The sequence below is a fragment of the Bombyx mori genome, chromosome 19 (assembly GCF_030269925.1).
Source record: "Bombyx mori chromosome 19, ASM3026992v2".
Lineage (NCBI taxonomy): Eukaryota > Metazoa > Arthropoda > Insecta > Lepidoptera > Bombycidae > Bombyx > Bombyx mori.
In genome coordinates this window covers 12,000,294-12,026,289 of record NC_085125.1, presented here as the reverse complement: position 1 = coordinate 12,026,289, position 25,996 = coordinate 12,000,294, and the positions used below count along the sequence as shown (strand labels likewise).

The 25,996-nt window shown below is 37.9% G+C and overlaps 2 protein-coding genes across 3 annotated transcripts in view; one reads left to right on the top strand and one right to left on the bottom strand.

Annotated features, from left to right (window-relative positions):
• Positions 1–25,996, top strand: part of LOC101739906 (hemicentin-2) — a 296,485-nt gene that overhangs the window by 221,828 nt on the left and 48,661 nt on the right. The window lies entirely within an intron of this gene.
• On the bottom strand, positions 764–7,519 carry LOC110385485 (chaoptin). The gene is made up of 2 exons (XM_021348957.3): positions 7,359–7,519; positions 764–5,365 (listed from the first exon to the last, which is right to left on the bottom strand). The coding sequence occupies exons 1-2, from the start codon at positions 7,390–7,392 to the stop codon at positions 2,652–2,654; spliced, it is 2,748 nt and encodes a 915-aa protein (XP_021204632.1). The 5' UTR covers positions 7,393–7,519; the 3' UTR covers positions 764–2,651.

The following is a 25,996-nucleotide window of genomic DNA, read 5'->3' as shown; positions in this document are numbered from 1 at the left end:
GTGTCTTTAAAACTATGAGCCAGTTAATCCATTTCATAACGCAATAAGCTTGATAAGCTATCTATATATTAATACGTGAAGCAAAAACTTTGTATCCCTTTTTACGAAAATTGCGAGGACGGAGGAATATGAAATTTTCCACACTTATAGAGAATAGAGAGAAGAAGTGCACAATGCTAATATTTTTATAAAGTAATGCTTAAAAGATACATTAAGTCAATAAAGAAAACATTACACACACTACATACCATGTATTTGACGCACACACGCATGCATTTTTTTTCTATTCTATTCTATCAGCCCATGGACGTCCACTGCTGGACATAGGCCTCCCCCAAGTCTCGCCACAAAGACCAGTCCTGCGCTGCCTGCATCCAGCGGATCCCCGCGAACCTCAATAGGTCGTCGGCCCACCTTGTGGGAGGCCTACCCACGCTACGTCTCCCAGTGCGCGGTCGCCACTCAAGAAACTTCTGGCCCCAACGGCCATCTGTTCCGCATGCATACTATTTATTTATTGTCAAACTTTTGTTCTTGACGTCTGTGTTCAAATTGAGAATAGATTAAATATTGTTTGTCTTAATTAATATTTTTCTGTAGTGTAGTCTTGGCGAAATTTGTGATTATAGAAGTATAATTCTTTGAAAATAGAATCATAATAGTGTCGAATCATAGTGTACAAACTTACAATTCCAATTAATTATAGTCGAATTTCGACTACTGCGGGACCTCTAGTTTATATAATTACATTGAAACAAACAAACCAAAGCATAATATTTATTATTATTAACAACTAAATTTTTGTTTAAAAAAAAATAATAATAATAATAATAAATCGTGAAATAAATTTTACATACAAAACCTTAAAAGACGCACAACATATTAACGGAACGCAATAACGTACATAATGAGAAAATATCATAACTAACAACTAATTAATCCATTAAACAATTATTTATTTTCAATAAACACTTGCTCTGACATCAATCAATCAAAAAGTGGATGTTACAAATAACGCGTGCTTAAATTATATATCAGTACGAACTAGTAATGCTACAGATATAATATATACATAGTATGTATTTTTTTACCAGAGAACAAAGAGAATTGACAAAGTCTTAATCGAAATACAATTTAAAAACATTACTTTAAACATAATTAATATTACTGGTGGTAGGACCTCTTGTGAGTCCGCACGGGTAGGTACCACCGCCCCGCCTATTTCTGCCGTGAAGCAGTAATGCGTTTCGGTTTGAAGGGTGGGGCAGCCGTTGTGACTATACTGAGAACTTAGAACTATATCTCAAGGTGTGTGGCGCATTTACGTTGTAGATGTCTATGGGCTCCAGTAACCACTTAACACCAGGTGGGCTGTGAGCTCGTCGACACATCAAAGCAATAAAAAAAAAAAAAAAGGTACTTTTAATTTTATTTATTATATATTATTATTATTAACAACCTTTTAGATACTTCATATTATTATACTTTTCGTGGTCACGGACGTTGTTAACTAAGGCGTTATTCGTCGATATCTGAATATTGTGCAAACGAAAATTAAGATAGTAAAAAAACGCAAAATAAAACAATCTAAATAAATTTTAATTACGTCTATGACTGGCGGAAACCGAAGAAAATATTGCCTTAAGCGCATTTTAAATCCAACTTCATATTATTAATTTATTTTAGCTAGCATTTAGCTTAACGTAAAATTTTCTATAAAGGCAATTCACCCAAAATAATTAGTACAGGGAAGCGTTGATGGTAAAAGACCGCGCGGGAGGCCACCAATGCGGTGGACCGACCAAATTAAAACTGCAGTGGGAGGTCCCCTAAATGATTGCAGTAGAATGGCCTCGAGCAGGGAGAGATGGCGCGACATCGTGAGACGCATCAAGTCTGCCCCTTCAAACACTACATGACGATCACGACCACTCTGTCAAGAGTGACACGACTGAGAAGAAGAAGAATATATTGAGTAGAAGAATCTGTAAATTGTTTTTTTTTTTCAAAGAGAATACCGTCTCTTTCTATTATCACACAATTTACACAATATCTTACGGACTATTACGATGTTTTTGTCGATTCCTTTGATATAGCACTTTTGTTATATATTTGGCCAAATACAGCAATATCATCACTAACATAAGCTACCATAGCAACCATAGAGCCCATTATCGGGTCTCGTATTAATTCAGGTAAATATTTTTATTGTTTTTAAAAACATTAACCATCAAACTAACTACCCAAAAAATGTTCTGTCGAAATAAAAGTAATTACCAAGTTCAAAAAATACGCATCGTGTTGTTGTAGTTCCTTGGTCGTATATCGATACACTGTTTGAATTATTCACGAATTCTTCGATTGAAACTTAAAGAACTACCCGTTAAAAGGAACAGAATTTTTTTAAACAAATATAGTAAAACACTTGCAATTGTAGGTAAATAGATAATAACATAATAGATAATGTAGATATAAATAATATAATAACATATAGATAATAACATAGATAATATAAATACATATTAAGGATTTAACTGTTATTTGACAAACACAAAAATAATAAATCTAGACCAGTTTTCGTTGAGCCATTATCAGCTATGTTCTGTTATATGTTCTCTTATATGTTATTTAATAGTTGCAATTACTTAATTTTAATTGTCACTCTGATATTCAGAACCGTTCATTTCCAATTCAGATTCATTTATATTAATTGGGTTTATAAATCTATTTAAATTTACCGAATATACTTTTTTTCTCTTTATAAAGAGGAAAACAACTACCAGCACTAACAAAGTGGTTAAAATGCAGCACCATATCAAAACTATCGAGGATGTTGACGATAACGATTCTGTTGTCTGCTGGACCGTAACAACAGTAGTGCCAACAGTTGTTGACAACAAATAATCACCGCACAAAATGCCGTGCACATTATCCTCGTGATAAATCTTATCTAAGGATGTTACCTCGACCCGTTTATTCCTGCCGGCATATACATTTAGGTTCACCTCTCGGCACGAAATAGGATTTCCACCCAAACTCAAAGTTTTTAAATTCAACAAATAATTTTCCAATAATTCTTGGACATTAAAAGTCTTTATTTGGTTATAGTCTAGAATGAGAGACTCCAACTTGAGACATTCATGAAATACATCAACGCTCAGGTTTCTAATCATGTTCCTTGATAAATCCAACAATTCTGTTTTATGGAGTCCTTTGAGACTACCATAGCGCAATTCGGTTAAATAGTTCGATGATAGATTAAGCAGTTTCAAGTTCTTCATGCTCTGAAACGTGCCAGGCTTCACCGTCGATATTTTATTGTTACTCAAATCAATTGCCTTTAAATATTCCGAATTCTGGAACATTGCACTATCTATTGAAGTTAGGTTATTATCGCTCAAGTTGACGTTTAGAAGCGCTTTGAAATACGTCAGTAACACGTTTGTCAATCTGTTCGAACTCAAATCTAAATCGACCAATGTTGTCAGTGAATTCGTATACTCGTTATTAAATGCAACTAATTGATTGTGTGCGAGACGTAATACTGATATGTTTGGAAATTTTTCATTATTCACCCCGGTCAAGTCGGAAATATTGTTAAAAGACATATCTAAATAGTGAACCGATCGTCCAGAATTACCGGGGAATATTTCGGAGATATTCGTGAGATTGTTGTTGTTCAAAAAGAACGCTAATAAATTTGTCAATTTAGTGCCATTTAATACTAGGGTATTGAGACAGTTGCTAGATATATCCAAACTATACAAATTTTCCATGCCCTGAAAATTATTTGGCTTGAAACTGTCAATCTGATTGTGAGATAAGTTCAATCTTGCTAGAACGGGGAGATCAACAAAAGCCATATCGTCTACTGTGGTTATGTTAAAATTGCTTAAATTCAAAAATCTTAAATACTTAGCTCCACTAAAAGTATTATTTTTTATGACGCCACCAATGAAATTTCCCGACAGTAATAAGTACTGAATTTTTTTCAACGGTAAAGAATATTGTTCTATTTGTATAATTTTGTTGTCGGACAAATCTAAAGTTATAAGCGTTATTTGGTTTTGGAAAGCATTCTTTTTAACAATGCTGATGCTATTATTTTTCAGATATAGCTCAGTTAAGTTGGACAGGCTGTCGTTGAGAAAATCTAAGCTAGATATGTTGTTATAAGATAAATCTAGAACATTCAACGCATTCCCAAAACTCTTTTGTTCAACTAAACTAATTCTGTTATGACTCACGTTTACAGAAAACAGTGAATACATCTTTGAAAATGAATATTTCTTGATAGCAGTTATGTTCTGTCTGGATAAATCTAGAGATTTCGTAATGATGTTTTGTAAGCCAGTGAACATGTTCTGACCAATCTCACCGGTAATATTATTTTTCTCCAAATTCAAGTACACAAGCGAGCTATTCGCAAACGTATTATCTTGAATTGTAGAAATGTAGTTATTGTACAGATTTAAGAACACAAGCCTTTTGTTGTTCGTGAACATGGTGTTTTCGATTGTGGACCTTATTTTGTTATGACTTAAATCGATTATCTTTATGTTATATTCGTTACTGAAACAGTCATAGTCTAGTGTACTCAATTCGTTATGAGATAAGTTTAAATTTACCAAAGAATTCAGTCTGTTAATTTCGAAGCCGCTCAGATGAGTCATAACATTATGTGACAAATCCAGGTCAGTCAGCGCCTTTAAATGTATGAGAGTCATGTTAAGTGAACTAATTAGATTATTTTCCAAATGCAAAATCACAACGTTTTTTGTATACAAAAAGGCGCTGTCATCGATAAAATGTATCAAATTGCTCTGTAAATATAAATACTTCAAATTGATCAATGGATAGAATATGTGCTCATACAAATTAGTTAGACTATTATTCGATAAATCTAACGTTTCCAGAACATTCCCCGCGTCCGATACTTTAAAGCCTCTGTTCTCTATCACGGATATACAGTTCGATGATAAATTAAGGTACCTTAGTCTAGGTAGATTGGCAAAGGCATCAGACTTGATTTCTTTTATATTATTCCCGGCGAAGTCCACGTGGAATACGTTCAAGAAGTATTTGAAAGCATTCGTGAACAAAACGCTCCACGTACTGTTGGTAACCTTAAAATAGCGTAGTCTCTCATCGAAGTTAGTAGCTCCGAAGTAGTTTAAATTCACCAGAGGAGTATTTGCGCCGGTTACAACGAAGGTGATATTTTGTTCGCCCCGGCATAGAGGTACGGACGCACGGCCGGCGTGATGATGACATACAATAGTGTACTGACAATTCGAAACGATATCCACTAGCTCGCAGTTCGTCAATACAGTCGTAACAAACAACGACAGGGGGACTATAACATCTGAAAAAAAAAAAAAAAAAAGTTCAAAAGCGCATTCAGTAGATCTAATTTTTGTGAACCAACTTGTGGTAAATTATCAGTGAATACGTATGCTGCAAATAAAATATAATTTTAACGTAATAATCGAAAACTGACCGTAATGATGATCACAAACAAAGAAGCTATGCCTAAATATACAAAGCGAAGAAATGGTATATGATAGAGGAGTATGGAAGAAGAAAACATTTTGCGCCGACCCCAAGTGACTAGGAGAAGGGCAGGAGAATAATAATGATGATGAATAATGATCAATTTCTTTATGATTTCCCTTGTAAGTAGTCATACGGCCCAATCGTTGGTAAGTGGTTACCGTTGCGCATGCACGTCAGCAATGCCAGAAGCACAGTCAAGCGACTGCCTACCGCAAACAATTCACAATTATTCCCTCCAAGGCTTGCGTTACGTGAGTTTATTTTTAAACATTGATAAGATACAAAATGGACACCACGCCCTGACTCATAAGGCCAAAGTCCAAATATTTCATACCCACGAGCGTGGGTCGGCTTTTAAAATGTTTTACTGAAAAAAATCCACAAATTAACTGCTTATTTCTTTGGAAGCTGATTTAATTGGAACAAACGACAGAGTTTCGGCTCGAGGCTTCGGCTTTTGGCTTTTGCCGCAGTAAATCACGGGAGACCACTTTAAACCGCTTCAACGTTTGTTGTGCTAATCTCCATTTACAAGCTCACAAATAAAAATACTGAATTATTATGTACTTTGAAGGTGGTATACGTTGTTTGGTATTTCTGCTATTATGCGTTTGGACGTTATACAATGAATTGGAGACTTCAACGATGACCTTATGATTTTTTTTTATGATTGATGGGTTACTTGTTTACTTGGGTTACCCCTAAAAGGGAGAGACCTTAATAGATAAGAGGATATAAGACCTTAATAAGGCCTGCCGTCTTGTATGGATCAGCTTGTTGGACAACAAAAGTGGCGGATGAAAGGCGATTGCATGCAGCAAAGATGCGAATGTTGCGATGGATATGCGGAGTAACGAGATGGATAGAATACGGAATGAATATGTTAGAGGAAGTCTGAAAGTGTCACCTGTGACAGAGAAGCTGAGAAGTGCGCGTTTGGGATGGAATGGACATGTAATGAGACAAAATGAAAATGAGGTTGGTAAGAAAATGTGAAATATGAATGTGGAAGGATATAGAGGAAGAGGTAGACCTAAGAAGAAATGGATAGATTGCGTGAAAGACGATATGGGTAAGAGGGGAGTGAGCGAAGAAATGGTGTGTATAATAGAAGAGTATGGAAGGAGATAACATGTTGCGCTGACCCCAGGTACTGGGGAGAAGGGCAGGATAATGATGATGAACGTTGAACTCTTTGCCGAGTTCGACGAGTACGGTTACCGTAGTCCCTACTCCTAGTTTTAGAGCTAAAGGTGTCCGATTCAAAGGTTATTGGATCTGATGGATCTGTAAGGACGTTTCTAGGGCGTTGACGGTGACTGGCTCCTGCTCAGGATTCGGGGAGTAGTTAGCGGGGTTCCTAAGCCTGCTCCTAGTGTTAGAGGTAAAGGCATCTAATGCAAAGATCTGATGGACCTTGTGATATTCATGAGTTCAACCGCTTCATGTGGATAATGGACTTCGATCTCGTCTATCGGTACGCAATATTACGAAAAAAGTCTAATTGTAACGACAATACAAAAAATAAAATTAACCTATTAAGATTTGCAAAACAGTTTAATTAGAATTTAGGGGCAATTACTGAACAGCGCCGTTTGTCTTAGCCTTTTAATTTTTGCTCATTTGGCCTAATTCTTAGGGATACCTTAAGGATAAGGACTCTGATAACCACTCAGTACCAGATGGACCTTGAACTTGTACGTCCAATGGAACATTCACCCCAACAAATTGATTTTTAAAAAAATCCAAAATATACTCAAAATTAACTACAAATGATTAGATATGTATCTCAGTTTACTTACATTGTAAATGAAAGCGTATACTGCATAAATTCATTTTTTTTTTAAATTAAAACAATGAAATTAATATTCACTGAAATTCACTTAAAGGTACCAATTTATTTATATTATTAAAGTAATTATGTTATCACACGAAACGACACAGCGTTTATGAACAATAAATGAATTGTTTTGTTTGGTTCAAGTCAAAGAACAAAATTCGTGGAGTAGACATGGTTTTTTTATTATTTTTTATCGCAGTTTAAATATTTTATTTATTTATCATTCAAGTAGCTCATCTTATGGTAAGCGGTATCGAAGACCACGATCATTGTAACGTTACTTACGCATTAGAAACACCGGAAACTGATCCACAAGCAATTTTGGAAATCTAGACACCGCCGCTAAGCCGAAGTTAAGTAAAGGGTCTAGTTAAGTTGGACAGCGTTCGGCTAAGTACGTCCCCCATTCTTCATCCTTCATACTTTCTTTTCATCGTAGTATCTTAAAACGAAACTTTTCAACCAGGGCATCCTACCGGTTATGACTTTTGCGGTCGAGATGTGGAAACTCACAATACGGATAGTCCGTTACCGAGACTCAACGAGTCATGGAAAGAGACATACTCGGAGTTTCCCTGAAGGACAAAATTAGGAATGAGGTTACTTGAAAGAGAACTAATATAGCCGTAGAGCTGACGATCGATGGAGTAGACGGGTTCCTGAGTAGATACTGCGTAACGTCAAACGAAGGAGGACACTGGCTAGGTGGTGCGATGACCTTCAAAAGGTGGCCAGCAAAAAATGGAATAGGAGAGCTGAAAAATAGTTTCGATAGATTGGGACGGGCCTATGTCTAGCAATGGATGACAGCTGGATGATGATGATGATGATGATGATGATGATGATGAGACACCGCCACTAGGCGTATCTGGGAAGTAATTCCAGAAATTGGTATCCTAACTCTACCTTTGCTCTAGAGCTTAGTTTTACCAAACCAGTGTACTTTTTTGGAAATGATGAATAGCTGAGTTTCATTAAAGTAAGCACTAATTATACAATTGAAATATTAATGATTTTTAAATAATAAAAACCTGTTCTAAATACTCTCTAATGGCATGTCAAAAATATTTAGAAAAAAAGAACTACTCTATAGTTTTGTTCGCCGGAAACTATTATCAGTTATGCAGCATCCGAACAGCGCTGTGAATAATGATATAATAATTTAAAAAAGTACGAAAGCACCTAAAATAAACTAGTTTAGTCTTTATTTATTTGATAAATAACACAGAAGCCGTTTATTGTTTAGAGCATATTGAAATACTGAATATGGCTAACGACTTTGATTATGTGTACCTATTAATAGTATTACAGAAAAATGTATTAATCAAGACAGTAAATACAACGGTTTCTTCTTCTTCGGTATGTCTATGTAACTTAGCCAATTAAATCTTTGAGTATTTTTACATATTGCAGTACTAATTGCTCGAAGAACCCCAAAAATTTCTTCTCGGCTCTGCAAGTGCAAAAACAATATTATGTAACGGGCTCTTACGGGACTGCTCGATATATCAGGGCTTTTGCAAGCGCCATGACCAGTGTATTATGTGGAAAAATCGGGGTAAAAAACCAACAATTGTGCGTGTTTGTAATGTAGATAGCTGCGAAAGTTAAAACGATTTAAGTCAATTATTTAGTAATCTTTATATTCGAAAAATACTTATGTTTTAATTTATAATAAGATCTGTGTAGAAAACCAAAGGAGTTTCGTAGAACACAAATCAAAATTGCCATTATCAGTGTAAATAAATAAAAAATACCCGCCTGCCTGAGAAGGAGTTAGGAGGGTGAGTTTCTCGAGTGTATGTAAATGTTGTTATAGAATTTCTTTGGCACTAGATTAACTTCGCTGTATTACAAATGGTCTGTTTTAATACAGCGCTATGCTTCAAAAACGAGTAGGAAAATACTAGGTATTAAAATATGGGATTAAAGGGAGAATTATTTACAGAAACGGCAGTAAACTATTCATCGTCAATAAATAAACTATTAGGACAATGGAAATTAATATTTTTTTAGTAATCAACAGAGAAGATAAATGGGATGAATATGCACAGGGAGTCGGATCGAAACGATTCACTTTAAGTGCTTTTGGCCGCTACTGGTAGCAGTTACCAAAACACAGGCCATCATACTCATATTTCTTGTCGGATCTTCTAAGCGGGTCGCAATTCCAATTCGGTGGTAGATGCATTCGCAAAACAATTGCCCTTGAACTGCTAAGCCTCTTCTACTGTCACCCAAAGAGCAGTTACAAAATCTTTTCCTCCTGGCTGGAGACCTTGAGTTTGCTTGTCTTGGTGAAACTGGAAAGACCTTCTTAACGCAGCCAGCCTTCAACCCCATAAACCATGACTTTAGTGAGAAGAGCTTCAGAGCAATTATGGATAAAAAAATCCGACCGACCCGTTTGGTATCCTGCAACAGATTTTACAACATGTCTTGCCACTAGATTGATATTAATCTATAGGAACTTTGATAGCAGGTGTTAACTACTTTTACTGCTTGCTTTTATCGCCAACTAAATTTAATATAAGTCTGGACATAAAAGAGTTAAAATAATAACCGTGAAACTCAGACCGAGGGCTCATCAGCCGGCTCCCATTAAAAAACCATAATTGAACATAAAGTTAAAATGTGGTCGAATTACACAATGATTAATTATAATAAGCCTATTTGCGTGTTAATTACCCCATTCAACTTTACCCTTGTATTTTTACCGGCCATCAGCTTAATTTTATTAATCGTAACTTTATTCTTGGGGCTGTAGTAATTGTTATTTTTTGTTTCGTTACGTAAAATTGTTTCTTTCACAAGACGTGCATCTTCGATTTGTTATTTTTCTTCTTCTTGCTCTTATGCCACATTATGGTTTGGCGCAGCATGTCCTTTTATCATACTGCATAAGGATTTGGCATAGGTTTTTCAACCGGCCGTCTTCCTCACTTCAACATTCCTTGGATTATATCTCCGGTATCTCCAGTGGTATATCAATTGTAATGTGCGATAGGAAGGGAATTTTCTGTTTCTTCTTTTAGTGTGTCTTTTAATTCGTCCGTTTTTGATTCTTTATCTTACATTTCATTATCATAAGTATTTACATTAAAATTTAGATGTTCAAATACCAATATCTCATTACAAAATATTACATTTTATTCGTTTTTCTACATCCTCAATTTGTTAATTATCTTTAAATATTATATGCAGGTTGCGTTCAATCAAAACAAGCAAACTATCCCGTTTGAAATCTGAATACTCAGGCAAATATTTATACATACCGTGCAATGTCAAAATACTTTCATTAAAAATTATGGCGTATGAATATGCCCGAATAGTTTATATCATCGTGACCATGTCTGCTCCAAAGCATTATGGGTCACGACTTGAAGAATGGGGTAGCCCTCAAAAATACTAATTTCGACCATATGTCTTCGTTTTAAGGCGGATGGCAAGGTTGATATGGTCATTACTGCTCACTGAAATCCGTGCCGTGAGGTTGTCCTGGTTCTGGTTCTAGTCGATTTGGTTCTGGTTCAGAGGTCTGGTTCAATAACGTTTATTACTGTTCCTAGTTAGTATCCGAGGGACCCTAAACTCCTAACCGAGTTCATATACAGTGCAATACTTACAAATATTCACGAATACAGTTAACAAGGTGAAGTTTCGCCAAACGACCCCTTTTCTCATACATTTAGAATCCCCTAGAGTCCGAAAGTTTCATTTGCGAGCTCGTGAAGTCCGGCTCGGGACTTACGTACACAGTGCCAGTAAATTTTAAATAGAACTTTCTTAATAAAACGTGTAAGTAGTTTTCGTTTTTAATAAAAAAAAAAACTCAACTGTTAGTATCTACTCTGTAAGAGGTGTCTTCAGGAGGCATAGAAACGTTAAAAAAAAACTAAGATATAATCAGTTTTTATTATGAGATATGTAAAACTCGGGTTCCAAAACCATGAAATAAATACACAGATTGCAATAGTTCACTTAATTCTGTATTACTTTATATGTAACTCCACCTGTACAATCTTTAGATATCTGCTCAGTACTGAATACACTGCTTTCTGTCCCGTTTTTTCAGACTACCGCCTTTTTTATTATGTCACGTCCCCACTACTGCAATTGCTCCCACCAACTGAGTGTTGCTATTTGGCAATCCTATGCCCTATACGGTGACTATTTAGGACCATATGGGCTGAATGTCACGTTTCCCAAATCTACATAAGAAAATAAGAACTAAAGTCAAGACTACATACATGTAAAAATACAAGAAATAATATTATTTTATCTTAACAGATCGGTTATGTTCACAAGAAATATTATTGGGAGCAAACAGCGTAGGTCACTATTCGCATCTTCTTACAGTTGATATAGTATACTAATACAGTGGAATTCCTATATAACTGTAATGTATTATATTACAAAATTAAATATATTAATATGGAACAGTGCCCGACCTCTCAAAATACAACTAACTTTTTATAATGTATTATACAATAATATTAATTATAACAAAATCAAAACCACATTGTTGGTTCTACAATAATTTCAACCTCTCTATACATATAAATAAAATTTAAGTGTCTGTTTGTAATATTGAAATAAGTGCTTTTTACTACATGCATACGAATATAATGATATACGGTACATACACCAAAATAAAATTTTTTTACAATTTTGTCTGTCTGTCTGTTTGTTCCGGTTAATCTCTGGGACGGCTAGACCGATTTTGACGAGACTTTCACTGATCGGTAGCTGATAATATAAGGAGTAACTTACTTTTAGACTAGCTTCGCCCCGTGGCATCACCCGCGGTACGACAATAACCGCGAGTAACATCGCGGGACTCAGCTATCAATAATCAAATTTAATGTTTCCGAAGCGAAGCGAGGGCTGGTCGCTAGTAATAAATACAGTACGTAGTATGTATTATCGGGTCCTAGACAAAAGTGCCTCTAATTGAATGATAAATGCTATTCTGCAGAATTTCTTTTCTTCCGCAAAACTTCAAATTTGGCATTACATTACTCGATACGCGTTCAGCTCGGGTCTTAATATTTAGGTTACGTTAAATTTTAATCATTAAAACAATAATTGATAAATTATGGTTTTCCTATAACACACAAACAATGACAATTGGGAAAGTTGAAGGAATGTCGAGATACATATGTAGGTCAATAGTTTTTTTTTTTTTTTTTTTTTTATGATTGAAAGTTTACTGGTGGCCCGAAGGCCTTTCCAGTTTCACCAGGACAGGTGGGCGAGCAAAGGCTCAGCCAAGAGGGGTGGGATTTGCTAACAACTGCCCGAGCGCCTCCGAAGGAGACCTAACAACTCAAGAGCAATTGTTTCGCGAATGAATCTACTACCGGATCGGAATCGCGACCCGCTGAGAAGATCCGGCGAGAAACTCAGCGGGCTGATGCATGGGTTAAGTTGCACGTCGACCTCTTTGTCGAGTTCGACGAGTACGGTTACCGGGGTCCCTAAGCCTGCTCCTAGTATTAGAGCTGAAGGCATCTAATGCAAAGGTTATTGGATCTGATGGATCCGTCAGGACGTGTCTAGGGCGTCGACGGTGACTGGCTCCTGCATGATCAGGATTCGGGGAGTAGTCAGCGGCGGCAACGATAAGGCGATTATCATGACGCATAGCCTTATCGAAGTATCGTTCCGACGCTGACTTCATGTATTTCCGAATTGATTCGAGGCCCAGATCGTCGTGTAGGTCAACGTTCCTCACGAACCACGGAGCCCCGACAGCTAACCTGCAAAAGCGGGATTGTAGGGATTGGAGGGTGTCTATGTGTGTGCGGGCCGCGTGAGCGAACACCACACTCGCGTAAGTCATGACGGGCCTTATGCAAGTTTTGTAAAGTGTCACCTTGTTCCGAAGGGACATTTTACTCCGCTTACAGATCATGGGGTAGAGTCTACCGAGAATAAACGCGGCACGGTCACGGACTGATTTTATATGCGGGCGGAATGTCATCGCATCTACAACGTAAATGCGCCATCCACCTTGAGATATAAGTTCTAAGATCTCAGTATAGTTACAACGGCTGCCCTACCCTTCAGACCGAAACGCATTACTGCTTCACGGCAGAAATAGGCAGGGCCGTGCTATGAACGTCAACTAAGATAATAGAGAAATTAACGAAGAATAAAAACGAATGGCCAATAAACACATACTTCATTCTGGAATGAACACCTGGATGTTAAGCTCCAAAGCTTAACACCTTAAGTGTGAAACAAGGTCTAATGCGCTTCGTTCGTGTCTCCCTTGCGGTAAGCGAAGAAAAACCTCGACTATTACTTACTACTGTAATACTATTCATTTATATTATAGTATATTAGCCTCGACTATTTTGTTTTAATAAGACACCTTAGATACCTATTCATCACTTGAATGTCCTAAAACTATACCTCTGTACATCTCAATGCATGGCATGATTGAGAATTAAAAAAATATATTGACTATTGTTTCCTGGCCAAACCGAATAACGATACAAAACTGCAAAATAAGCAGCAAATTGGATCATTAAAGGCCTAAGCTGACAGTTCCGTGTTGCTTAAAAACGTGTTTCCCAGCTAAGCTTCCACGCTGATAATTTCCTAAGTGGAGTTCCTTTATTGCCGGGGATCCCGTTAAAGATACTCACTATAAGCTTGGGACAGTGCTTTTTCTTAATTTAGAAACATATTACCAAAGATTTAAGCATGATATTGCGGCGGCGAGTTTGTCCGAGTCATTTTACGCATCGAATCTCGAATTGTTTTCTAGTCTGAATGAATCATTATACATTCAAATTTGTATTGCACATCCAATCGTAGATAATCATTAAATTATTAATAAGCTAATGAGAGGGTGTAATATGAACGCATATGTCTATTTCTGCCGCTAAACAGACAAAGATCATAAGATGGATGTACAATACCATTGAGGCTCTGTTAACAAGGTAAAACCACAATGTACTATTTTGATAGAATTTTAACATATGTAATTTGGCCTTCAACCCCCAATTTCACACATAAAAGTCAGAAACTTTCTATTAGTTCAACAGCAACTTTACACTATTCATACAAAAAAAAAAAAAAAGTATTTGCACCACCTAAAAAATCCAACTTTATTAAAGGCTACAAACGATCTTGACCTCATTAAAAGACTTGACTTAAAGTTCCCAGATGCACACTAGGCGAATTCGCTAAAGTAAAGTGCTCCTCTGAAGTTTTGTATTTTATAGCTAAACATTTTCATCGTAATTTTTCGGCTGAGGGATCTTTCGCCCTTCTGAAAGGTCTCCGATGTGCACTTAACTGGCAATTTTATGGAAGACGGGCTATAGGTTTTTTTTAAGAAAGAATACATACATCGCTTAAGCTGTATCAAGCGTTGCGATTATAACTACCTTTACATCAACTACAAATGATTCCAATGATGATGACAGGCTTTCAAGAACGATTGAAGAAGAAAAAATGTATAAATGAATACTCAGAAAATTAGAATTTCTGGCTAGCATTGTGAGCCTAAGCGTAAACCATTATATCTAATTCTTCTACAAAGATATGGTTGCCGATTGGAAAAGTTGTACCGTCGTACAATTCAATTGAAGCTTCGACTTTATGTGTTTTAGTGGTTACTTATTTCAACTCTCTGGGTTGGGTACATTCGTGCTGTAACATCAATTACCTCCGGTAACAATATACCGCCAAGTTAGCTCCGTACACACCGCCCAAATCCCAACTTTCGTGTCGATTCTTCAGTATTTCAATTTCATTCCAATTCAGTGGTAAACTCATGGATATTAGAAAGCGCGTCAAGGTCTCCTTTTAGAAAAATGCTTTTAATTTCATACATTTCCAAAGCAAACTATACTAAGAGAACAATTAGAACTGTTCTAAGAATTTTTATATTATTCGGCTGATTTTTTTATTTTAATCTATTAATATTTTTTTTAAATTATTTCGTTCCGTTATCTAACATGAAATAACCGATAAAACATTTACGGAAAACGGAAAACCAGTATCAATTGGAGGATTGGGGCTATTAGAAAGGTCAAGGGGCGGCCTAAGGGGGTAGAGGCCGCGCGGCGCGCTACCGCTACCGCAGCTCTAGCGTGCTGCCAAGGAGATACGAAAGAGCGACCGGTTGGCGGTGTATCGCGTCCCGACCCGGCAGGCTGGTTCTGTTCCAGCGGGGTATTCTGGGACACCAGCGGCACCGCCTGGGCGGGTTGACGGACTGCCGTACCGAGACGGCAGATGTTTTAGAGCCTCCGATTCGCCTCGAAGGCTACGTCGGCTGGGCGTCCTTGAGGTGAGCCGCGCCGTTTAGTTGTAGTGTTGACCGCGGTAACCCCCTACCTCATCTGGGTTCTGACCTCGGAGGTGATCGAACGTCGGGTGTAAGAGTGCAGGGGAGTCGTTTAGTGGGTGGGCCCTAAAATCCTTGGGCCCGCGGTCTGCTCACAACACCATGCAGATCGTTGAGTCTCACACTCCCGCGCGCCCCTTATGCGCGGGGACCTCGTAGGAGGATCGGCACCCGGCCCAGAAAAAAAAAAAGGGTAGGCAATAGTGGTACGGGTAGGTGTGCGGACTCACAAGAGGTCCTACGACCAGTAAACCTAAATAAACGTACCAACCTAGTGTAACCGAAGCCATGGTAAATTAAATTTATAATACTAGTTGATCCTTGTAAATTAATAGATATTGGAGGCTACTGTAAACACTTATGGGTAGGAACCACGGCTATTTTAGACGCGAATTGATTCCAATCTGATAGGTCCGATCTTTATGCAGACGGGATTTTGAAGTCACTGCTAATGTCACTAGCGGCATTTGGGTTTGATATCTGCTGGTTCGGATTAACCTAATACCAGGTAGCACGGATAAATAACCAAACACCGTTTTGTTCCTCTTGATACATTTGTCACGTATTACTAAACCAACAACGCAATAACATGACGCATTTTCAGTGCGTGATAATATTATTATGGGGAATCCCAATCTCACTTTTGATTATTGTTGGTTTAATTAATTTAAAAGCGCATATATAGGTGATTCAGATCTAAAAATATGAATAAAATGGATCTAAGGATACCTCACACACTTCTGTGCCCTAAATAGGTTTTATCTCTCAATTAGTTTATGTTTCTGATTTGTCTTATTTATTTTTTTCCTTAACGCGTATGCTAATCTAAATTTGTTTGTAATATCAAGAGTGTAAAGAATTCTGCGCGAACATATGAAGAGGTTTCAAAAGTTAACTATACTGAGACCTTAGAACTTAAGCCTTCGTCAAACAGAACGCGTAATTAGCGCACGTCAGAGCGCTAAACTAACGCCGCGCTATGACGCCGAGATGTGTTGTACTAATATAGTAACATACCGTCAAACAGAGCCCCAGCGCTATAAGTACGCAGCGCTATGTCGCGGCGTTAGGACGCTTTGACGTCAGGCGTTGTAATTATTTACAAATTTTATTTTAGCGTCCGAGTGAATGTGTATTAAAATACTAGATAATGCCCGAAAATAATGCCGAATATAAATAGTTAGAAAATATCCATGCTTATACAACGCCACATCTGAATCACTCGATTTCTTAATACTTTTAAATTTTCACACTGCTATCGAAAGGCACTATGATTTGGCGAATGCGTTGCGTCAAGGAGCGTTAGACTCATCTAGTCAATTTGAAGAGCCCGACGTGAAGTACGCGGCGCTAAGTACGCGTTCTGTTTGACGAAGGCTTTATATCTCAAGGTGGATGGCGCATTTACGTTGTAGATGACTATGGGCTCCAGTAAACACTTGACACCAGGTGGGCTGTGAACTCGTCCACCCATCTAAGCAATAAAAAAAAAAAAAAAAAAAGTTTCGTTTTACTTGTCGAGTTAAGGAATCCCGAAATCATTATCATGTTTTATCAGACATTTGGCCCACGCAGTTTCGTTGGAACAAGAAACATTTTAGTTTTTATCTCTTCCCGAAATACAGAGCTCAAGATAAATTTTCGTTTACCATTAAAATGAACAGCAATGAATTTACAACTGATACTTAAATGCTAATATCCCTCTCGGCTCGTGACCAAACCTTGCCTCCGGCAATGAAATGTACAAGAGGAAATAATCTATTATAACTTTGACAAGAGGAAGACAGCTTCAGCCTTGAGCGAGCGCATTATTTTCGTCCCTCGTTTCCCCTTAGACGGTCTGTTTATATTCCAAGAATATTCCAGTTACATAATATAATGTAAAGGAAAAACTATGTTATTATTCTTAAAAGACGTAAGTTAAAGTAACGAGAGATGTGGTAGGCAGCGGCTTGGCTCTGCCCCTGGCATTGCTGAAGTCCATGGGCGACGGTAACCACTCACCATCAGGTGGGCCGTATGCCCTACAAGGGAATAAAAAAAAAAAAAAAAGTCTTAAAATTTCGAGAAATGTTATGGGAATTTTGAGCTCTGGTAACAATTTAAAAAAAAACAGTTGGGAATTACCCGTCTTGGCAAACGTTATGATTATTCACATCAGTCATCTCGTGTATGATTGCATTATTATATATTATTATGTACATTAATAATACATGTATTCATTGTTTATCATGTTTATTATGTATTGTTTTTCATGTTGTTAAGTTAAGAAATTGGCTTGTCAAGAAATTCGATAAGTTAAATTGAAGGAACATTTAAAACATATTAAAACTACAACAGAGTCACCAATCCACTGGTATTCTTCGTATAAATTCCTCTCTATGCAATACGATGGGCCTAACATCCGCATGCTGAATCCATGCCCACTGAGTTTCTCGCCGGACCTTCTCAATGGGTTACGTTTCCAATCCCGTGGTATATTCTGCGAAGCACTGCTCTTGCTGGGGCTAGTGTTAGCAACACTTCCGGTTTGAGCCCCGTGAGCTCACCTACATGTTAGGATGAAGCTGAAATAGCCTCTCAAGGCTATCACCATAGGCAGGAAAATAAAATCTGAATCCATTGCTCCATGGATTGCTCAGAAATTCATCAATTTCTCTGTATAAATATTTAGAATCGTCACCTAATTAGTATTTTTTTAGTGATCGATAAGCAACAGTTGATACACTGCTAATGCTTGCGGCAGCATTTACAGTGTATTAACATAAGATCTAGATTATTAAGGGATGGTATCCAGGCGCATATACGTATTATTCACATCTCCAACACCGATATACAAGATGCCAGTGACGGCGTCTGTGCATGTTAAAGAGCCTCGGTAAGCTCAAGATCTACCTGATGGTACGTGGTTACCGAATCTTGAGACCAAATAAGAGTATCATATAAAATTAAGATTAATAAAGTATTTTACGTCATTATAAACGGTGTCTCTTTGAAGCCGAAAAATGAAGGCTTCGAGCTAAAAATGCGCAAGATCTCGGTACCTACTCGTCCGGCTCGAGTTACAATACGCCCTAATACCAGTAACTGGTGGTAGCCGTCTTGTGAGTCCGCACGGGTAAGTACCACTACCGTGCCTATTTCTGCTATGAAGCAGTAATGCGTTTCAGTTTGAAGGGTGGGATAGCCGTTTTAACTATACTGAGACCTTAGAACTTATATCTTAAGTTGAGGGCGGCATTTACATTGTAGATGTCTTTGGGCTCCGGTAACCACTAAACACCAGGTGGGCTGTGAACTCGTTCACCCATCTAAGCAATAAAAAAAGTGAACCCCATTTTTGAAAGCCCTCTGCTTTCTTTGACGGCTCTATGCCCTGTTAATCTATAAACAACGCGCCATAAGTGGAATCTCGAAATCTGCAATCAAAAAATACACGCCAATTAAACTTATTGCCGTGTCTTTTCGTAAACAATAAAAGCGAATCTCATTTATACTGACTATCATTCCTGATTGTCTCGCCTTTACGATCAAATGAAGTCCTGGATTCATGGTCAAACGATTCAACTAACCCCGTGACCATATCGTAAACCTTTCACAGGTAAAAACATAAAACGCAGAGTGATGGGTTAGGGGATACTACGTAATATACAAATTCGGTATTGTCATAGACTGTTTGATGTGTTATAAAACTAAATTATTTGTGGTTATCGTAAGGTTGTTTTTTCTTCTTTTAAGTACATTATATAGGTGGAAGAGTCCACGGATCACTTTTTATTTTTTTTATTGGCCTGTATTTTTAATTTTTTTTATTTTATTTTTTATTGGGTATAAGGTCTCAAGTATAGCTACAACGGCTGCTCCACCCTTCAAACCGAAACGCATTACCGCCTCACGGCAGAAATAGGCAAGGTGGTGGTACCTACGCGCGCGGACTCGCAAGAGGTCCTACCACCACTTGGTTTCCAATAAGTAGATACACCGCAACGTGAATTTGCCACTTACCTTGCGATACGGGATAGTCCTAATTGTTTTTTTTATTTTATTTTTATTGCTTAGATGGGTGGACCAGCTCACAGCCCACCTGGTGTTAAGTGGTTACTGGAGCCCATAGACATCTACAACGTAAATACGCCATCCACCTTGAGCTATAGTTCTAAGATCTCAGTATAGTTACAACGGCTGCCCTACCCTTCAGACCGAAACGCATTACTGCTTCACGGCAGAAATAGGCAGGGCCGTGCTATACCTTGAACGTCAACTAAGATAATAGAGAAATTAACGAAGAATAAAAACGAATGGCCAATAAACACATACTTCATTCTGGAATGAACACCTGGATGTTAAGCTCCAAAGCTTAACACCTTAAGTGTGAAACAAGGTCTAATGCGCTTCGTTCGTGTCTCCCTTGCGGTAAGCGAAGAAAAACCTCGACTATTACTTACTACTGTAATACTATTCATTTATATTATAGTATATTAGCCTCGACTATTTTGTTTTAATAAGACACCTTAGATACCTATTCATCACTTGAATGTCCTAAAACTATACCTCTGTACATCTCAATGCATGGCATGATTGAGAATTAAAAAAATATATTGACTATTGTTTCCTGGCCAAACCGAATAACGATACAAAACTGCAAAATAAGCAGCAAATTGGATCATTAAAGGCCTAAGCTGACAGTTCCGTGTTGCTTAAAAACGTGTTTCCCAGCTAAGCTTCCACGCTGATAATTTCCTAAGTGGAGTTCCTTTATTGCCGGGGATCCCGTTAAAGATACTCACTATAAGCTTGGGACAGTGCTTTTTCTTAATTTAGAAACATATTACCAAAGATTTAAGCATGATATTGCGGCGGCGAGTTTGTCCGAGTCATTTTACGCATCAAATCTCGAATTGTCTTCTAGTCTGAATGAATCATTATACATTCAAATTTGTATTGTACATCAAGTCGTAGATAATCATTAAATTATTGATAAGCTAATGACAGGGTGTAATATGAACGCATAGGTCTATTTCTGCCGCTAAGCAGCTAAAGACCATATGAGCGATGTCCAATACCAATGAGACTCTGATATCAACGTAAAACCACAATGTAATATTTTGGTATAATTTTAACACCTGTAATTTGTCCTTCAACCCCCAACTTCACACATTAAAGTCAGAAACTTTCTATTAGTTCAACAGCAACTTTACACTATTCATACAAAAAAAAAATATAACAAAGTATTTGCACCACCTAAAAAATCCAACTTTATTAAAGTCTACAAACGATCTTGACCTCATTAAAAGACTTGACTTAAAGTTCCCAGATGCACACTAGGCGAATTCGCTAAAGTAAAGTGCTCCTCTGAAGTTTTGTATTTTATAGCTAAACATTTTCATCGTAATTTTTCGGCTGAGGGATCTTTCGCCCTTCTGAAAGGTCTCCGATGTGCACTTAACTGGCAATTTTATGGAAGACGGGCTATAGGTTTTTTTTAAGAGAGAATAGATACATCGCCTAAGCTGTATCAAACGTTGCGATTATAACTACCTTTACATCAACTATAAATGATTCCAATGATGATGACAGGTTTTCAAGAACAATTGAAGAAGGAAAAATGTATAAATGAATACTCAGAAAATTAGAATTTCTGGCAAGCATTTTGAGCCTAAGCCGTTTTATCTAATTCTTTTACAAAGACATGCTTGCCAATTGGAAGAGTAGTTCAGTCACTATACAATCCAATTGAAGCTTCGACTTTGTATGTTTTAGTGGTTGGTTACATTCGTGCTGTAACATCAATTACCTCCGGCAATAATATACCGCCAAGTTAACTGCGTACACACTGCCCAAATCCCAACTTTCGTGTCGATTCTTCAGTATTTAAATTTCATTCCAATTCAGTGGTAAACTCATGGATATTAGAAAGCGCGTCAAGGTCTCCTTTTAGAAAAATGCTTTTAATTTCATACATTTCCAAAGCAAACTATACTAAGAGAACAATTAGAACTGTTCTAAGAATTTTTAAATTATTCGGCTGATTTTTTTATTTTAATCTATTAATTTTTTTTTTAATTTTTTTCGTTCCGTTATCTAACATGAAATAACCGATAAAACATTTACGGAAAACGGAAAACCAGTATCAATTGGAGGATTGGGGCTATTGGAAAGGTCAAGGGGTGGCCTAAGGGGGTAGAGGCCGCGCGGCGCGCTACCAGCACTCTAGCGCGCTGCCAAGGAGATACGAAAGAGCGACCGGTTGGCGGTGTATCGCGTCCCGACCCGGGAGGCTGGTTCTGTTCCAGCGGGGAATTCTGGGACACCAGCGGCACCGGCTGGGCGGGCTGACGGACTGCTGTACCGAGACGGCCGACGTTTCAGAGCCTCCGATTCGCCTCGAAGGCTCCGTCGGCTGGGCGTCCTTGGGGTGAGCCGCGCCGTCTGGTTGTAGTGTTGACCGCGGTAGCCCCCTACCTCATCTGGGTTCTGATCTCGGAGGGGATCGGAGGTCGCGGCGTCGGGTGTAAGAGTGCAGGGGAGTCGTTTAGTGGGTGGGCCCTAAAATCCTTGGGCCCGCGGTCTGCTCACAACACCATGTGTTGAGTCTCACACTCCCGCGCGCCCCTTATGCGCGGAGACCTTGTAGGAGGTTCGGCACCCGGCCCGGAAAAAAAAAGGGTAGGCAATAGTGGTACGGGTAGGTGTGCGGACTCACAAGAGGTCCTACGACCAGTGAACCTAAATAAACCTACCAACCTAGTGTAACCGAAAACATGGTAAATTAAATTTATAATACTAGTTGATCCTTGTAAATTAATACATAATGGAGGCTATTGTTTACACTTGTGAGTAGGAACCACGGCTACTTTAGACGCGAATCGATTCCAGTCCGATAGGTCTGATCTTTATGAAGACGGGATTTTGAAGTCACTGCTAATGTCACTAGCGGCATTTGGGTTTGATATCTGCTGGTTCGGATTAATCTAATACCAGGTAGCATGGATAAATAACCCAACACAGTTTTGTTCCTCTTGATACATTTGTCACGTATTACTAAACCAACAACGCAATAATATGACGCATTTTCAGTGCGTGATAATATTATTATGGGGAATCCCAATCTCACTTTTGATTATTGTTGGTTTAATTAATTTAAAAGCGCATATATAGGTGATTCAGATAAAAAAATATGAATAAAATTGATCTAAGGATACCTCACACACTTCTGTGCCCTAAATAGGTTTTATCTCTCAATTAGTTGATGTTTATGGTTTGTCTTGATTTTTTTTTTCCTAAACGCGTATGCTAATCTAAATTTGTTTGTAAAATCAGGAGTGTAAAGAATTCTGCGCGAACATATGAAGAGATTTCAAAAGTTAAGTATACTGAGACCTTAGAACTTATATCTCAAGGTGGATGGCGCATTTACGTTGTAGATGTCTATGGGCTCCAGTAACCACTTAACACCAGGTGGGCTGTGAACTCGTCCACCCAGCTAAGCAATAAAATTTAAAAAAAAAATATGTTTCTTTTTACTTGTCGAGTTAAGGAATCCCGAAATCCTTATCATGTTTTATCAGACATTTGGCCCACGCAGTTTCGTTGGAACAAGAAACATTTTAGTTTTTATCTCTTCCCGAAATACAGAGCTCAAGATAAATTTTCGTTTACCATTAAAATGAACGGCAATGAATTTACAACTGATACTTAAATGCTAATATCCCTCTCGGCTCGTGACCAAACCTTGCCTCCGGCAATGAAATGTACAAGAGGAAATAATCTATTATAACTTTGACAAGAGGAAGACAGCTTCAGCCTTGAGCGAGCGCATTATTTTAGTCCCTCGTTTCCCCTTAGACGGTCTGTTTATATTTCAAGAATATTCCAGTTACATAATATAATGTAAAGGAAAAACTATGTTATTATTCTTAAAAGACGTAAGATAAAGTAACGAGAGATAACGGTAGGCAGCGGCTTGGCTCTGCCCCTGGCATTGCTGAAGTCCATGGGCGAAGGTAACCACTCACCATCAGGTGGGCCGTATGCTCGTCTGCCTACAAGGGCATAAAAAAATAAAAAAATATATCAATGTCTTAAAATTTCGAGAAACGTTATGGGAATTTTGAGCTCTGGTAACAATTTAAAAAAAAACAGTTGGGAATTACCCGTCTTGGCAAACGTTATGATGATTCACATCAGTCATCTAGTGTATGATTGCATTGTTATATATTATTATATACATTAATAATACATGTATTCATTGTTTATCATGTTTACCATGTATTGTTTTTCATGTTGTGAAGTTAAGAAATTGGCTTGTCAAGAAATTCGATAAGTTAAATTGAAGGAACATTTAAAACATATTAAAACTACAACAGAGTCACCAATCCACTGGTATTCTTCGTATAAATTCCTCTCTATGCAATACGATGGGCCTAACATCCGCATGCTGAATCCATGCCCACTAAGTTTCTCGCCGTATCTTCTCAGTGGGTCGCGTTTCCGATCCGGTGGTAGATTCTGCGAAGCGCTGCTCTTGCTAGGGCCAGTGTTAGCAACATTTCCGACTTGAGCCCCGTGAGCTCACCTACATGTTAGAGTAAAGCAGAAATAGCCTCTCAAGGCTATCAGCATAGGCAGGGGAAAAAGAGCTGAATCCATTGCTCCATGGATTACTCAGAAATTCGTCTATTTCTCTGTATAAATATTAGACTCGTCGCTTATTTTTATTTTTTTTTAATAATCGGGAAGTAACAGTTGATGCACTGTTAATGCTTGTGATAGAATTAATGAAGATGGTATCCAGGCGTACATACTTATACTTTACTGGTGGTAGAACCTCTTGTAAGTCCGCACGGGTAGGTACCACCACCCTGTCTATTTCGGCCGTGAATCAGTAATGCGTTTCGGTTTGAAGGGCGGGGCAGCCGTTGTAACCATACTGAGACCTTAGAACTTATATCTCAAAGTGGGTGGCGCATTTACGTTGTAGATGTCTATGGGCTCCAGTAACTCCACTTAAGACCAGGTAGGCTGTGAGCTCGTTCACCCATCTAAGCAATAGAAAAGTGAACCCCATTTTTGAGAGCCCTCTGCTTTCTTTGACGGCTCTATGCCCTATTGATCTATAAACAACGCGCCATAAGTGGAATCTCGAAATCTGCAATCAAAAAATACACGCCAATTAAACTTATTGCCGTGTCTTTTCGTAAACAATAAAAGCGAATCTCATTTATACTGACTATCATTCCTGATTGTCTCGCCTTTACGATCAAATGAAGTCCTGGATTCATGGTTAAACGATTCAACTAACCCCGTGACCATATCGTAAACCTTTCACAGGTAAAAACATAAAACGTAGAGTGATGGGTTAGGGGATACTACGTAATATACAAATTCGGTATTGTCATAGACTGTTTGATGTGTTATAAAAGTAAATTATTTGTGGTTATCGTAAGGTTGTTTTTTCTTCTTTTTAGTACATTATATAGGTGGAAGAGTCCACGGATAACTTTTTTTTTTATTGGTCTGTATTTTTTTTTTATTGGGTATAAGGTCTCAAGTATAGCTACAACGGCTGCCCCACCCTTCAAACCGAAACGCATTACCGCTTCACGGCAAAAATAGGTAAGGTGGTGGTACCTACCCGCGCACTCACAAAAGGTCCTACCACCACTTGGTTTCCATTAAGTAGATTTGCCGCAACGTGAATTTGCCACTCACCTTGCGGTACGGGATAGTCCTAATTGTATTGCATAAAGGCTGAACTTTCAAACCGCATGATTGCGTCCTGGAAGGAATTATGGACATTAGTATAGTGGCATCGCTGGATACGAGTATCTTTCGATGTATCCAGAGCACCTAGAGGACAGATAGACGTCTGCTAGCTGACAAAACCCATAGTACCTTGAGAACGTAGGACAGAGGAAAATGGGTTTTTAATTTTATAGAGAAAAATACTTATCTTATAAGCAATAAAAAAAAAAAAAAAACCATTATAAAAATCAGGATTTTTCTTAGAAGAAGTAGATTGAGAATGCCAGACTTGTATATCTATCGTAAATATATCTACGAATTAATAGGACAAGCAGACTATTATCATGTTTAGAAACTCTCTGGTCAAAAGGTGAACATTTTCCTTAACAATTTCAGTCAAAACCTAATATATTGACTAGATTAGCTAATTTTGTCGATCTTGCTATAACGCCTATGGCGTTTAGATCTCATTGGTCAGCTATAATGAT

Coding starts and splice junctions, on each gene's coding strand:
- LOC110385485 (XM_021348957.3), bottom strand. CDS start 7,392: ATGAATTTATGCAGTATACGCTTTCATTTACAAT. Junction 5,366..7,358: donor TATACGCTTTCATTTACAAT/GTAAGTAAACTG, acceptor TTTTTTTTTCAG/ATGTTATAGTCCCCCTGTCG.